At 41.4% G+C, this 14,874-nt stretch overlaps 1 protein-coding gene across 3 annotated transcripts in view; it reads right to left on the minus strand.

Annotated features, from left to right (window-relative positions):
* Positions 1–14,874, minus strand: part of trrap (transformation/transcription domain-associated protein) — a gene marked incomplete at its 5' end in the record, with an annotated part of 155,837 nt that overhangs the window by 140,914 nt on the left and 49 nt on the right. For all 3 annotated transcript variants that reach the window (XM_083634512.1, XM_083634510.1, XM_083634511.1), the window contains 11 exons: positions 5,016–5,154; positions 5,993–6,089; positions 7,306–7,394; positions 7,978–8,055; positions 10,277–10,402; positions 10,573–10,629; positions 11,210–11,293; positions 11,715–11,819; positions 12,232–12,342; positions 14,481–14,530; positions 14,824–14,874. The exon at positions 14,824–14,874 is cut by the window's right edge and continues 49 nt beyond it. In XM_083634512.1, coding sequence (XP_083490638.1) covers positions 5,016–5,154; positions 5,993–6,089; positions 7,306–7,394; positions 7,978–8,055; positions 10,277–10,402; positions 10,573–10,629; positions 11,210–11,293; positions 11,715–11,819; positions 12,232–12,342; positions 14,481–14,530; positions 14,824–14,874 — 987 coding nt within the window. The remainder of the gene's footprint in view (positions 1–5,015; positions 5,155–5,992; positions 6,090–7,305; positions 7,395–7,977; positions 8,056–10,276; positions 10,403–10,572; positions 10,630–11,209; positions 11,294–11,714; positions 11,820–12,231; positions 12,343–14,480; positions 14,531–14,823) is intronic.

Below are 14,874 nucleotides of genomic sequence, written 5' to 3' on the forward strand. Positions count from 1 at the left end.
TCTCAACGCAGCATCAAAGACGTGCTGGCAACTGCAAGGAAGATTATCGGCCACTTTAAACACTCGCCGCTCGCCTATTCCCGACTCCACGACATCCAGCATCAGCTGGGTCAGGACAGGAAACGACTGCAGCAGGATGTTCCTACCAGATGGAACAGCACGTACTACATGCTGGAGTCACTCATTGAGCAGAGATGGGCTCTCGGGGCGTACGGTGTGCTGCCGGCCACACTCGGCGCGTATCAGTGGGGGCTGATAGAGAACGTGCTGACGCTCCTCGCAGCGTTTGAGGAACTCACAAAAAGAATCAGCAAATCCACAGCAACAGCGGCAGACGTCATTCCAGAAATCACTGAGCTGAAACGGCTTTTGGAGAGAGAAGCAGACACTGACCGTGGAGTGGGCACTGCAAAAGCCACATTGTTGGAGGCAGTCCAGAGAAGGTTTAGCAACATCGAAAAGGAGCCACTGTACACTGTGGCCACTTTCCTGGACCCCAGGCAAGTTATTAGCCTACACTGCTACTGTACTAATATATATAACTATCATATTATTAATATTGCCTATTAATATACTTGTCAAACTAATTTAATGAAGACAACTATATATTTATAAGCTAATAGTAGTAGGGATGGGGCCGATCCGATATCGGGTGCCGATATTGGCACTAATCCACGGATTGGAATCGGGGAAAAAATGCAATTCCAGCGCGGGCCGCACAGTAATTTGCCCATGTATAATAGTATCCTTCTTTGCCTTGTATATTTTCTTAATTTTGTCTGCTTTTTGCAAGGTATATTTAAAAATCTTTAATTGGCCAAATCTTTGCCTATACTGTATATTCAAGAAAAATATTGGTATCGGCATAATATCGGTATCGGCAAATATCCAAATGCAGGTATTGGATCGGTGCATCCCTAAATAGTAGTTACTGTAGCTAGGCTAGCCTATGTGTTTGGCTGGCTATGTCTACGCTGAAACATAATAATTTGAATTACCCTTCTTATCTTTGTTTATGCAAAAGGTACAGGAGTCGCTACTTCTCAGCAGAAGTTAAGGATCAAGTGAAACGGGTGCTTCTGACTATGCTGGAGGCTGAGGAGCCCAGACCAGGAGACCACACACCTGACGAGGAGGAAGAGGAGGCTGAGGAGCCCAGACCAAGAGACCACACACCTGACGAGGAGGAAGAGGAGGCTGAGGAGCCCAGACCAGGAGACCACACACCTGACGAGGAGGAAGAGGAGGCTGAGGAGCCCAGACCAGGAGACCACACACCTGACGAGGAGGAAGAGGAGGCTGAGGAGCCCAGACCAAGAGACCACACACCTGACGAGGAGATAGAGGAGGTGGAACCTGTTGCAGGACCATCCATGGCACCTGGGCCTGCAGCCAAAAGGCCAAGGCTGCTGCTTTCAGTACATGAGGAGATAATGCAGGATAATTCTGATGCAGTGCAGCTGCTGGCCAGCCCTGCAGCTGTGCAGGTACAGAGTTACCAGTCTGAGTTGCCCATCAGCAAAAAGGCAAGCCCATTGACCTACTGGAGGGTCAATAAACATAGTTTCCCTGCACTTGCTCCACTTGCCCGTGCCTACCTCTCTGCCCCGTGTACAAGCATGGACAGTGAGCGGTTGTTTGGACATGTGATAGATGAGAAAAGAAGCCGACTAGCTGGTGACAAGGCGGAGATGCTTCTGTTCCTGAAGAAAAACTTGCCATTAATGTCCAAGTGAAGCCTTAGCCTTAGGCATTATTAGGCCTATTAACAACCTAAAGGTGCCTTGTTATATTTTATTGTTTCTAGTTGCACCTGTTTCATTTGGATTTTGCAAAATAATACTGCACTTCATTTTTAGTTGGAGCTTTGTAATTCTGGTGAAATTATCTGTCTTAACTTCTTGGCACAGAAACCAATAGTTGACCATTTCTGCATGTTCTGACTGTTTTAATAGCCTATCTACAGATTTACACATTGCATCATAAGGTGGACCCTTGGGCCTTGAACTGTCGTCACTGAGAGTTGTGAAGGAATGTTGAAGACTGCCTTTCTTAACCTTTTCTCCTCTTCTTTATTTTTTTTGCGTAGCTTTTTATTTTGCACTTTTCTTTTTTACTTTTGTTATATTGAATTCTGGTGAAATTATCTCTGTCTTACCTCTTGGCACAGAAACCAATAATTGAAAAGAAAAGATACCGAAATATGCAATTTGTAATAGGTGAGCACATCAATAATTTGATGGCACAGGGGTTTTTTCTTTCAGTGATAACTGTTTGTAAACTGTCGCACTTAATAATGTTTATCCTGCAACTCCTTATGTTTTTCTGTATGTGACCCACATCCAAAACAGTTTAACAACCTCTGGATAAGACTAATCATTTGTTTTATTCACATAGGATGCACTGTCGTTTTAGAAAACACATTTACATGTTGTTTTTTCAGGTAACTGTTAAAGCCATTCGAATGTTGGATTTACTTTATAAAACAACAGGGGGGAAAAACACTTCAGAGAGGCTTGTCTTAAGCACATTTGAAGATAATGTGTTCTTCAATGGAGCTCTCCACTGAGAAGAATTAGACAAACTCTCTGTCGGTGAAAAAAGCCCAGTAACTAATGTCTCTTGTCTCTTTACCTTTCTTCTTCTTGGCAAAATTATTTCGTTTTATCATGAAAGAAAAAAGTTAACGTTATCTTTAACACGTTAACTGCCAGCGACGTATGCATACGTCAAAAAAAATCCAGCGCTTGACTGCCAGCGACGTATGGATACGTCAAAAAAATCGTTTTTTTTTTTTTGACGGTGGGGCGTTGATCAATCCCTTTTACGTCTCCTATACAATTATTGGAGGTATTGAATGTGTATAATCTATTTTACCGACCCACTAAGTGTTGACAGTGCTCCCCCAGACGAGCGAAATCAAAGAAAAAGGGAGCAAGCCATTCAAGGAAATGGCAAGGCGATTTTACAGTATTACATTCTCATGAAAATGGTTGGGGGAAAACGCTCTCGTTTTCGCGCTGATTGCTGGCGATGCGGGATTGCAAATTTACATAATACATTACAGGTGGAACACACTTTGAAACACGCAGCATAAATATGACCAGAATCGCAAAAGCTTCTCTCAACCAAAACTCCCAAGAAGCGAGCGAGTCCATGCCGACTTCCTCAAACAGCAGCCTGCAGACAGGCACAGGAGCAGCAAAAGCACTGAGACTGTGACGGCCGCTCCAGCCAAGAAGAGGGAGGAGTTGAAGCAACTCTGCCTCTCGCTCTCTCCCTCTCTCTCTCTCTCTCTCTCTCGCTCTCTCTCTCTCCCTCCCTCCCTCTCTCTCTCTCTCTCTCTCTCTCTCTCCCTCTCCCCCTCTCACTAGGATTAAACCTAGTGCGTCTCCCTCCCGAGAGGGAGGGAGAGAGAGAGAGAGGGAGGGAGAGCGAGAGGGAGGGAGAGAGAGAGAGAGAGAGAGAGAGAGGGAGGGAGAGCGAGGGGAAGGGAGAGAGAGAGAGAGAGAGAGAGAGCGAGAGGGGGAGGGAGAGAGAGAGAGAGAGAGAGCCAAAAATGAATGGTTAAAGTGACAGCTCTATCGAATTTCACAAAAAGCCTTTTATCTCTGAATATTTTTTCTAATGCTAAAACCATGCTGTATTCAACTGCTAATGCTTACATAACTACTAACTCTACAAACTAACTCTTTTAGACAGAGAAAGTACACATTCTATTAGTACTTTTGAGATATTGTATGTTCACAAACTCCAAGCAGAAAATAATCCTCGGCGCTTGTAAAATGAGCCACAATCCTCAAAAAACGGCTTGGCAGAAGCTACCTACAGCAAGAAAAAAACGGCTGGCAGTCAATGTGTTAATATGGTACATTTAGTATTTTTCTTTATGTATTTCTTTTAAGCATAGAATTACTATAGCAAACACGGATAATTAAAAACAAAGTAATTAAATTTAATCACCATTGCAGGAGTATGAAAACTACCAATTTTCTAGTTTCATTGTAACATGTCCAGGCGATGAACTAAAAGGTGATTACTGTCATAGAAGTGTGCATATCCTGAACATTGTAATTCTACACAATTACTAATGAACATTTGATTGAAAAAGAAATATTTCTACAATCTGTCATGGCAAATTATTGATCAAGTGTGTATTGATTGATTAATTATTAATTATGACAATTCTAAGATGTATTTTGTGAACTGTGTTCTTCATCAATGTGGAAGATTGCTGTTCAAGGAGAACATGTAAGTTCCTGTGGGAACCTGTGTCTTGTTTTGGGAAGTGTCTGTGGGAATAGACAATTGTTATGTATTCTAGTGAACATCAGATTAGCTACATGGCTGAATGTAAAGTACTGCCCTCCACGATGGGGGGCGGGCAACATTGGGTTTCAGTATATGATAAGATGTAACAATGACTCGTGGCTCTTGTATTGACAAATGTAGTCAAGAGGAGACCTCCGTGCACGGAGATTATTGTGGAATAAAACCTCCTATGAACATGTAAAACGGATATCTAATTATTGATGAATCAGCAGAGCATTGCAGCAAATTTTGCCTCGACAAATCTACAATGTTTCTCACATTAAATTAATATACTGAATTAAATAAAAGCCAATAGAAAGAGCTTTTAACACGACTGTTATTTTCCTGCCTAGGCTACTTAAAGAAAACACTTTCTGCTGAAAATCAATGTACCGTATATGGGAATTCAATTTAGAAGTGTTGTTGATGAATGCAGGTGGGATCAGTGCTCACCAGCGTACTTCCACCAGTGTTGAACTGTGAGGAAAAGATGCTATATGGACACATGCCCTAAGTCATTAACCCAAATTAACCTTCTGGTTTCTTCAGCTTTCACTCGGGACCAAAAAGCACCCTTTAAAAAGCTTCAAAAATGTATCTGATGTATATCATCATAACTATCCTCCTATCGACCAAAATGAAACATGTAATTGCGCTAATATTTAGTGTTACGCGGTGTCACACTAGTTTGTGTGTGTACATACGGCTGCGGAGGTCAGTGGTGAGGATGTGCTTGGCTGCGATGAGCAGCTCCTTGCGGAGGTGAGCGGTCTCTGAAGGGCAGTTGGACAGCAGCTGCAGCATGCCCTTCACCATCTGCTGAGAGTACTTCCCTACCAGGTCCTGACAGGGCGCACGCACGCACACGCGCACACGCGCACACGCGCACACACACACACACACACACACACACACACACACACACACACACACACACACACAATTATTATTACAGGGCGCAATTACTTTTGAAAATGACTTTACATAAAAAGGCCTTAAAGGCTTTAAAAGCCGACAGAACTAAAGCTAGGGGTGTCACGATACACTAATTTCACGATACGATACGATACACGATATTGGGTTCACGATAACGATACGATACGATTGATTCTGCTAAATTTGTTCTATTATTATTCAGGAGCAAAAAAAAATAAAAAAAAAATATATATATATATATATATATATATATATATATATATTTTACGATATAATTTTTTTCTGACGATGCGCATATCGTGACGTTTCGATATCGCGATAAAGCTGATGTCTATTTTGAGCCAATACTATATATCGAGTGATAGATAGATAGATAGATAGATAGATAGATAGATAGATAGATAGATAGATAGATAGATAGATAGATAGATAGATAGATAGATAGATAGATTTCTTTAAGCATTTTAATGCCAAATATTTCAAATATTCAGGGTTTCCCCAGAATTTGCTAAATAAAAGGCCAAACAATATGTCGGACTAATCTGAAAGAAAATACTTTCAAGGCTTTTTCACCTTAAGAGTCTCAAATCTGCCCGATGCTTGTGCTTAACAGCATCATGCTTGTGGTTAATAACATCACGAAGTGACACTTGTGCTTAACACCATCACTGAAGTGACTCAGCGGTCAGATGCTTGTGCTTAACAGCATCACTGAAGTGACTCACTCAGCGGTCAGACAGGGTACCTGGTAGATGCGGATGATGTAGGCGAGGAAGGACAGAGTCTTGATCTGAGCAGCGATGAAGTCGGCATACAGCTCCTTGTTGTAAAGCTTGTGTTGCCTGCAATGGAAACAGCATTGTTCACATATATATGGTAAATGGTAAATGGCCTGCAGTTATATAGCGCTTTTATCCAAAGCCTAAAGTCAGTAGATACATTCACCCATTCACACACCGATGGCGGCAGGTTACCACGCAGGGTGCTGGCACACCAACGGGAGCAATTTGGGGTTCAGTGTCTTGCCCAAGGACACTTCGACATGCAGACTGGAGGAGCCGGGAATCGAACCACCGACCTCTTTTATCCAAAGCGATTAGTGGAGGACCCGCTGTACCTCCTGAGCTACAGCCACCCAATATATATTAAAAAAAAAATCTAATCAAAGGCAATTATGATTTTGTATACTTGCAGTTAGGGGGCGATTAATGAGGGTGAAATTAAAGTGTTCATGGTCAAGTCAATTCTACATGGCTGACTTGTTTATATGCTCCAGAGCGGTTATCGCACGTCTTTTTTTTTTTTTTTTACTCTGCTCCATTTCCTTCCTGTTCAAAATGCTTAACGCACCCTCTTCCTACCCTCAGAGGTTTCACCTCCTGCTAAGCCAATTTCCACCATTTGAAATTCCCCAAATGGATTTTAACTTGGGCTTTGGCAGGCAAAGTGCCAAGCAACAGCATCAACAAATTTACTTCGAGGGAGAAAGGGGAAGAAAAATCAATACTCTTAAAAGTGCCCAAACTCATTTTGGAGGCTGTAAAGTGAAAATGAAATTTGTTTGAGGCACACTTGTGCTGCTATTTCAGACACACTCACACCCACACAAATACATTTACACCCACGCAAATACATTTAAATGTGAAAATATGAAAATTTCACATCACGATTATCGTGACCAAATTATCATGGTTATCGTATTATCACGGTATTCGTAAAGAATCGCTGGGAAATTTTCAAAAAGCACAGAGACTCACTGAAATCATTTTACGTTTTATATTGAAAACTCAAACGCAAAAAGGATTGATACACTCACTGAAATCATTTCTCCAAGGCTGCATGTCTGCATCTGGGAGACTGTTGCCAACTTTGGTTGATGATGGACAGGCAGTATTTACAATGTTTTTCAAAGCACTGTAGTCACGGTACCACGGTAATCATGGTACCACGTTTTAATGATAATGAAAATTGTAAACGGTACGGTTATCATTAAAACAGGTTATCGTTACATCCCTAATTTAAACCCACGCAAATACATTTACACCCACACCTCCTCACCTTGCCTGTGGAGAGACCTGCAGCATGATGGTACTCATGATGAGCGGGACAAACTCTGAGACCACGTTGTGAATGTTCAGTTTGTACAGCTATAGGGAGAGAACAGACACATCATCTCCGCTCATGATAAACTACTTGGCCACATTTACACAGCTGAAGGGATCAATTCAAAACTCCATAGCTTTTATATGCATTTCTGGGCAAAAATATACATATATATTAGTAGAAATTCATGACTCCCATGAATTTCTAGTATAGATGAGTCAATCCCTAAAAATGTTAATGCATAATGCAAATATTGAAATAGCCAACAAGAAATGTCCCCCCCTCCAAAAAAGAGTAACTTTTTTTGCAGTCGTTTTTTTATATACTTTTTATAGGGTACCGACACATTTTCCACTTTATAATGCCACATTTTTCAAGACCTTTACTTTCAGAAATGTCTCTAATTTTATATATCCAACGACACAGGCTGATAATATTACGAATCCATAATAATATACATAATATATCACAGGCTCACGCAATATGACGGTACATTTCCACGTATTTTTTTAAACCTTTCAAGGACATTTTCTACATAATTTCAGAACTTTGCAGAAATGCTGCAATTCTTTTACAGTATGTCTCTGTGTGCAGTTATTTGGTGTACTCTGGGAGGAAGTCACTAACCTGGTACATCAGCACTACTATGATGGGCAGCTCTGCCAGCACCTTGAGAGACAAAGAGCCCCGTGGGATGATGGTGTGCTGGAGGCAGAAAGAAAGGCACAAATGAAATGAACACGACAGCAAAGACTGAATCATATGATTGAACTGCAAGACACTCAGCATCCCCGTCTACACCTGCAGCCATATTGTATGACATGATGCCTGGATATGCACAGTGATAGCACGCAACATGTAATGTGTGTACATGTTGTATGTGTTAAGACTTTAAGAAGAAGAATGCCTTTATTGTGAATGAACAGTTGTGCAACGAAATTTAGTCACTCCAGGGAGAGCCAAGCCGCTGCTTCTGCGCGTGCCGCCATGTTAACTTAGGAGTAACATACATGTATTTGATGGGGAGAGGAAACCGGAGCACCCAGTGGAAACCCACGTCAACACAGGGACAACATGCAAACTCCAGAAAGTATCTGGGACGGACCGGGGTTCGAACATGGGACCTTCTTGCTGTGAGGCAACAGTGCTTGCTAACCACTGAGGCACCATGCTATCCTCTTGCACTGAATGTGAAATCCCTGTAACTCTGTGCCTATTGTACTGCACAGGGATGCAAAGTCATGGATAGGGAAAAAGGTGGCAGATACCAGGGCACACACAAAATCATCCACTCAAGTGCCCTATTTTGGGATGAAACCGGTGACTGTCACCTAAGTGTGACTAGTTTACATCCCTGACAACACAGATGGAAATGTCCCTGCAGGAAGGCCATCAAGACAAACTCTTGGCAAATAAAGTGATCCTGATAGACAGATATCACCGGTGTACAATGGGAACCAGCAACGTAGAGGTTAGAGAAGTGCCTGAAAGGTTACTGGTTTCAATCCCAGTCAGTCTTGGAGAATCCTGGCGAATGAACTCTCCTCTGCCTCAAAAACCACCGTTGAAGGAAGAAAGAAAACACACAGTTGAGATGCCCTGGAGCAAGGCACTTTCCCCATCTACCAGGGATCATGCACATTTTCTCTTTCAAAATTGCAGGCTTTTCCAGATACCACCCCCCCCCCCCCCCCCACAAACCCACATCTAAGAATACATTAGCAGTAGTACATTATCATTTTTAATACAATCCAGGAGGATAGACATTTTAACTGACTGAAGTTTTTGCTGTTTATTTAGCATGTTCATACTAACCATACCGGCCATAATATGAAGGTATTTTGATAGGAATGTAGAATAATGAAAGTAGTATGACCTAATATATCGAATGTCTCCTTTGCCAAATGCTGGTTTGGCCATTTTAGCATCCCTCAACAACCAACTTCTCTATCTTAGGGTTACTAAGACAGCTCTCTGCAAAACAGTGGAGCTGCTCAGTGACACCTGCACTGACACTGGTCAGCTCTCTGGACTGAATGTATATGCATCTGTGAATGTGAAGCAGGGCATTGCTCAAAGAACGCAAAAAAACACTTTCTGTATTTTCTGTCTGAGACGAGTTGCAGTTCTCCGCTTTCTCCTATAACTGTGCCAACAAGGTGCACTACTACCATCCAGTGGTTACAGACAGTATTGTAATATGATCAGGGTTCCCATGCCTTCTTGAACATCAAATTCAATTACTTTTCAAAGACTGTCCAGGCCCAATTCCCTCAAATTCAAGGACCTGACACGGCATAGTTTGAGACACGGATCAAGGTTAATTAATATACATCAGTCGATCCTGAGGCTTAATCAAGAACATGGCCGAGGGTCAGTGGAGCAGTGACCAGTGCTCTCTGTGTGCTGTATGTGTGTCATGTATTTTTGTATTTGTTCTCTTTGTCATGTGTTTGTGTGTGGGACTGCTGCTGTCTTGCAAGACAAATGTCAGTGTGAACTGACAATAAAGTATATTGTATCGTATCGTATCATAATTACAGTTAAAACACAGAAATGTTTTATCATTTTATAATGAGAACTAGCAAGCTTGACAGAAGCTCAGACAATTAAAAAGAGAGAGAATGTGTGACCATTTCTCAACTGTGCTGTGTTACAGTGATGGCAGACTATGTGGTCTCTCACTTTTTCTAACAGCACAGCGAAACAATATATTAAGTACAAATATATAAATTCAAGCACTTTCAATGACCCATGTCTATTTATGACTATTTTTTTCAACTTTCAACGACTTGATTTCTTTTTCTCAAATTCATTCACAAACTTGCAAGGATTTCAAGGATATGTGGGAACCCTGTATGATGGAGTGAGGTACAGGGTTTAAACAGTGATTACACAAAGTGTTACAATCTGCTGGTTAGCTTACTGTTCGCGATTCGCTGTCTTCCCTCTCGGGGGCCGTCTTCACCAGCACAGACGTGATCATCCCCACCATTTCTGGAGAGGGAACCGTGTTCTCCGCTATCTGCTGGGGGTTCTCAAAGTAGCGAGCCTGGTGCGGGCACAGATGGAACAGAGCCAAATTGAGAAAGGGACAAAAGGAATATGAAAGAGAGGGAGGAAGACACAGATCTAAGTGGAAAAGGAAAGGCAGAGGAGAAAAAAGATAGGAACATGGTGCAACTAGGAGTCACCAGCATCCAGTAAGGAGGTGATACTTACGACAACTTTTGGAAGGTCTTTGTAAATCTGCTTCACAAAGTCCAGAAAGTGATGAATCTTGAGAATAAAGGATTATGGCAAACATGTTAATCCAAGACTCAAGATAAGTCTTTTTAGCAGAATCTCGACCATTTCACTTTGCTCAGCAGGGACTCTCAGATCTTATCAGTTTTACTTTCAGCGTCCAGATTGATCAAAAGGTACATCAACAACAAACACTCACTCACAGACATGCACTCTCCCACACACACGTACCTTTGTCCGGACTAAAGCATATCGCTCTCATCACATCGCCCATGCTAAGCAAAGCTGCCTATCCTGGAAACTACACCATCATTTATTTTGTTGATAATGTGTATAAAATGTTAAACTCGTTATGGCAAAATCTGTGTACTAATCAATATGTTACACTGTCAAATATGGTCTTTATGTGTGATGTGAAAATGACTGACATTTTCAAGAGTCCAACTAGCAACAATGTGTACATGCAGAAAGAATGAGAGGGAAATGGAAAAATAATCTATGCCTTAGTTTAATTTAGCCTGGTTAAGCCAAGGAGGACAAATTCCCTGTCACAGCATCATAACAAGTATCTCAAAAACACAATTGCGTTTAACCAGTAAGACGAGATTCTCACCTCTTGGGAGATTTGAGGGCGGAACTGCTTGTGCAGCTCAATAATAATGCGGAGGCATATCAGGACGTTCTCCTCACTCTCAATCTGGAAAAAACAAGGTAAGAGGCCAGGCATTAGATCCAGGTACACTGGTGTGGAGGAACTGTATCTAAGCATTTATATTCAGGTCAGAAGAAGGTTTTTTTGCCCACTACCCAGAGTGGTTTTTAAATTCCATACCTTACAAGCTACCGACATTACCATACAAATGTGTTTTGACAATAGAAAAGAAATCCCAAAGTGGCTGATCAAGTAGAAAAATCTAAATTTTGCAGTATTTGGCAGGTGGCTGTTTTTAATTTCCCATCCCTTTTGTTATTCCTATGCTAAGCTTTGGAAATTACTCAGTAGTTAGAAAGAAAGGCAAATTCAGCTACTAGCAATACACAGCATCAGCCATAAGATGTGGACAAAGTACAAAGTAACAGAGTGTGTCTGAGGCGTTGTAGGAGAAGAGTGCGTGTACCTCCAGGAAGCGGAACATCACAGACAGGATGTTCTTGGTGTGTGGGCGAAGGTGCTCATTTGTTGGGATACGGTGGATGATTTCCAGCACTAGCTTCCTCAGTTGCTGCAAGAAACAATCCGATATTCATTGGTTTCCTTTGACGAAGCAGGGCTTTTCCTGCATAGAGAACTCTGAGGTGCCCACCTCTGTCAAATTCCGTGCCACCTCCAGTTTTTGACTAAACTCTCTTCATAGGGTTAGGGTTAGGATACAGACTAAATTGCTGTTGAACATCTTTTGGTGCAAAATGGTGGCTCTAGAAAGAGGCCCTTGCTCTTTGATTCCGAGCGACTGACACCAAAACCTCACATTTGATGTTTGACGTCAGATCGCTGAAAAATGATCTGTGATCAAACTACATTGTACCTGAGCTGCCTAAGATATGATGGGTATGCCAAACACAGTGTGACAGTTTTTAGGGTGGATTTTTCTATTGAAACTTGACTGAAAAGTAGGTTTTTCTTGAACTGCATACCTGTGTAGGCTTCTCCTGCAGGAACTGCACCTCTCCATCCTGAAGGAACGTCAGGAAGCGGGGGATGATGTGTTCCAAGAAGGTGGAGTACTGGGGCGATGACGTCACATTCTGAAACAGACGCGAGACACAACGTACCACAAAGCAAGTCTGAGTGTGTTTCAATATTCTGCACATCTGAATATCAACTGTCTTTTTCTTTGGTGCTACAGTTTTATTTCAGTGCTAATGATACAGTTTCTCTTTTCATGACCATTTCACTTTGCTCAGCAGGGACTCTCAGATCTTATCAGTTTTACTTTCAGCGTCCAGATTGATCAAAAGGTACATCAACAACAAACACTCACTCACAGACATGCACTCTCCCACACACACGTACCTTTGTCCGGACTAAAGCATATCGCTCTCATCACATCGCCCATGCTAAGCAAAGCTGCCTATCCTGGAAACTACACCATCATTTATTTTGTTGATAATGAGTGTATAAAATGTTAAACTCGTTATGGCAAGATCTGTGTACTACCGTAAATTCCGCACTATAAGCCGCACCGGAGTATAAGCCGCACCTGCAAAGTTGACTGTTTTTTACATATATAAGCCGCACCGGACTATAAGCCGCGGGTGTTTTAATGGTATTTTTTTTAATTTTTTTATTGTGTTTTAATGTTTAATTACCATATGTAAGGGTTCATGCACAGAGGGGATTGTCGGGAAAGAGATGGCTGTTTGAGGAAGCTCCCATTTATTAACATTTCAACAAAACAACATAACACAACACCACCTGTGTTGTGTTATGTTATGTTATGTTGTTAAAAGAGGGCAAGAGAGGAAATTAAAACAGAAGTGGATTTATAGTTAGAAAGAGTGCTAAAAAAGAGAGATTTTTTTTTTTTTTTTGGAAAAAATCCATAGATAAGCCGCACCGTTATATAAGCCGCAGGGGCCAAAAAAGGCCAAAAAACGGGAAAAAAGCCACGGCTTATAGTCCGGAATTTACGGTAATCAATATGTTACACTGTCAAATATGGTCTTTATGTGTGATGTGAAAATGACTGACATTTTCAAGAGTCCAACTAGCAACAATGTGTACATGCAAGGACATACAAACACACAATGGTCTCATAACGATTCAATTTGAGTGTATCCTTCCATTAGTCCTAAATAAAAACGCATCAGCTAATTTAGATACATTTTCTCAGCACACACATTGACATATTGTGTGAGTCTGACAGGGACCAAGTGTTGCTTTAGTGTTTATTTATACTAACATAGTAATGACATATCTGCATTTCATAGTGTCAATGCAATAGAAGGTGCAGCAGATATTAGAGCTGCAACGATTAATCGATTAGTCGATCGTCGGAAAATTAATCGACAACTATTTTGATAATCGATACATTTTTTAAGAAAGAAAGTCCAAATTCTCTGATTTCAGCTTCTTAAATGTGAATATTTTCTGGTTTCTTTAATCCTCTATGACAGTAAACTGAACATCTTTGGGTTGTGACCAGGCAAAACAAGACATTTGAGCACGGCATCTTGGTATTTGGGAAACACGGAATTGAAAATGTTTCACAATTTTCTGGCATTTTATAGACCAAACCCCTAATCGCTTAATTCACCTTTTTCCTAATTTCCAGGGATGCACCGATTGCAAAATTCTGGGCTGATACAGATATATCTTTGAAAAAAAAATCCATGTTTAAAATAACAATTTGGCCGATAGCCAATACCAATATGTTTTTTATTACGCCTTTGCAGGGAAACAAAGAAATCTTCATTATAAACAAATAAGTTATAACTGACCTGTTTTAAAGTATTTGAGCCCTTCATCACACTATCTTTGAATGAGCACAAATTCATTTTGAAAGAAGCTACCATTAGCATTCTCCCCACCTTAGTCAATGTCTGAACAATCTAAATGCGACTCCGTTTGGAGAAGAGCTTCTCACCTGAAGCCCAACAACCTGAAACCAGCCTGAAACAAACAACAAATTAACTGATAGCCTCACTGCAATCGGTGAACGGCATTTTTTTGCCGATAGACCAACTGCAGTCAACAAGGCCAATATTGGCAGATACCGATATACGGCTGATTGGTGCATCCCTGCTAATTTCAGCTACTGTCAGGTGATCTCAGAGAACTGATCTCCCAAACCTGATTGCCCAAATCCATAAAAGCCTTCAAAATCCTTTTAAGGAATTCCATTCCATTCCATCACAGGCAGAGGTCTACCCACCAAACTCACCTCAAAGTTCTCGCTGACCTCCTGCATCATCTTCAGCTTGGTCTCATCAGCTGGAGGTTGAGGAACAAGAGCGTTGTCATCAATCAGAGTTGCTAATGATACAGTTTCTTTTCATGACCATTTCACTTTGCTCAGCAGGGACTCTCAGATCTTATCAGTTTTACTTTCAATGTCCAGATTGATCAAAAGGTACATCAACAACAAACACTCACTCACAGACATGCACTCTCCCACACACACGTACCTTTGTCCGGACTAAAGCATATCGCTCTCATCACATCGCCCATGCTAAGCAAAGCTGCCTATCCTGGAAACTACACCAGTTGAAAATCTCTGGACGTACGTGTGTTGGTGTCTGTGAGGGCTGCCACAAACTGCAGGTACTTCTTCATCA

Source organism: Poromitra crassiceps (assembly GCF_964638095.1).
Source record: "Poromitra crassiceps genome assembly, chromosome: 4".
Lineage (NCBI taxonomy): Eukaryota > Metazoa > Chordata > Actinopteri > Beryciformes > Melamphaidae > Poromitra > Poromitra crassiceps.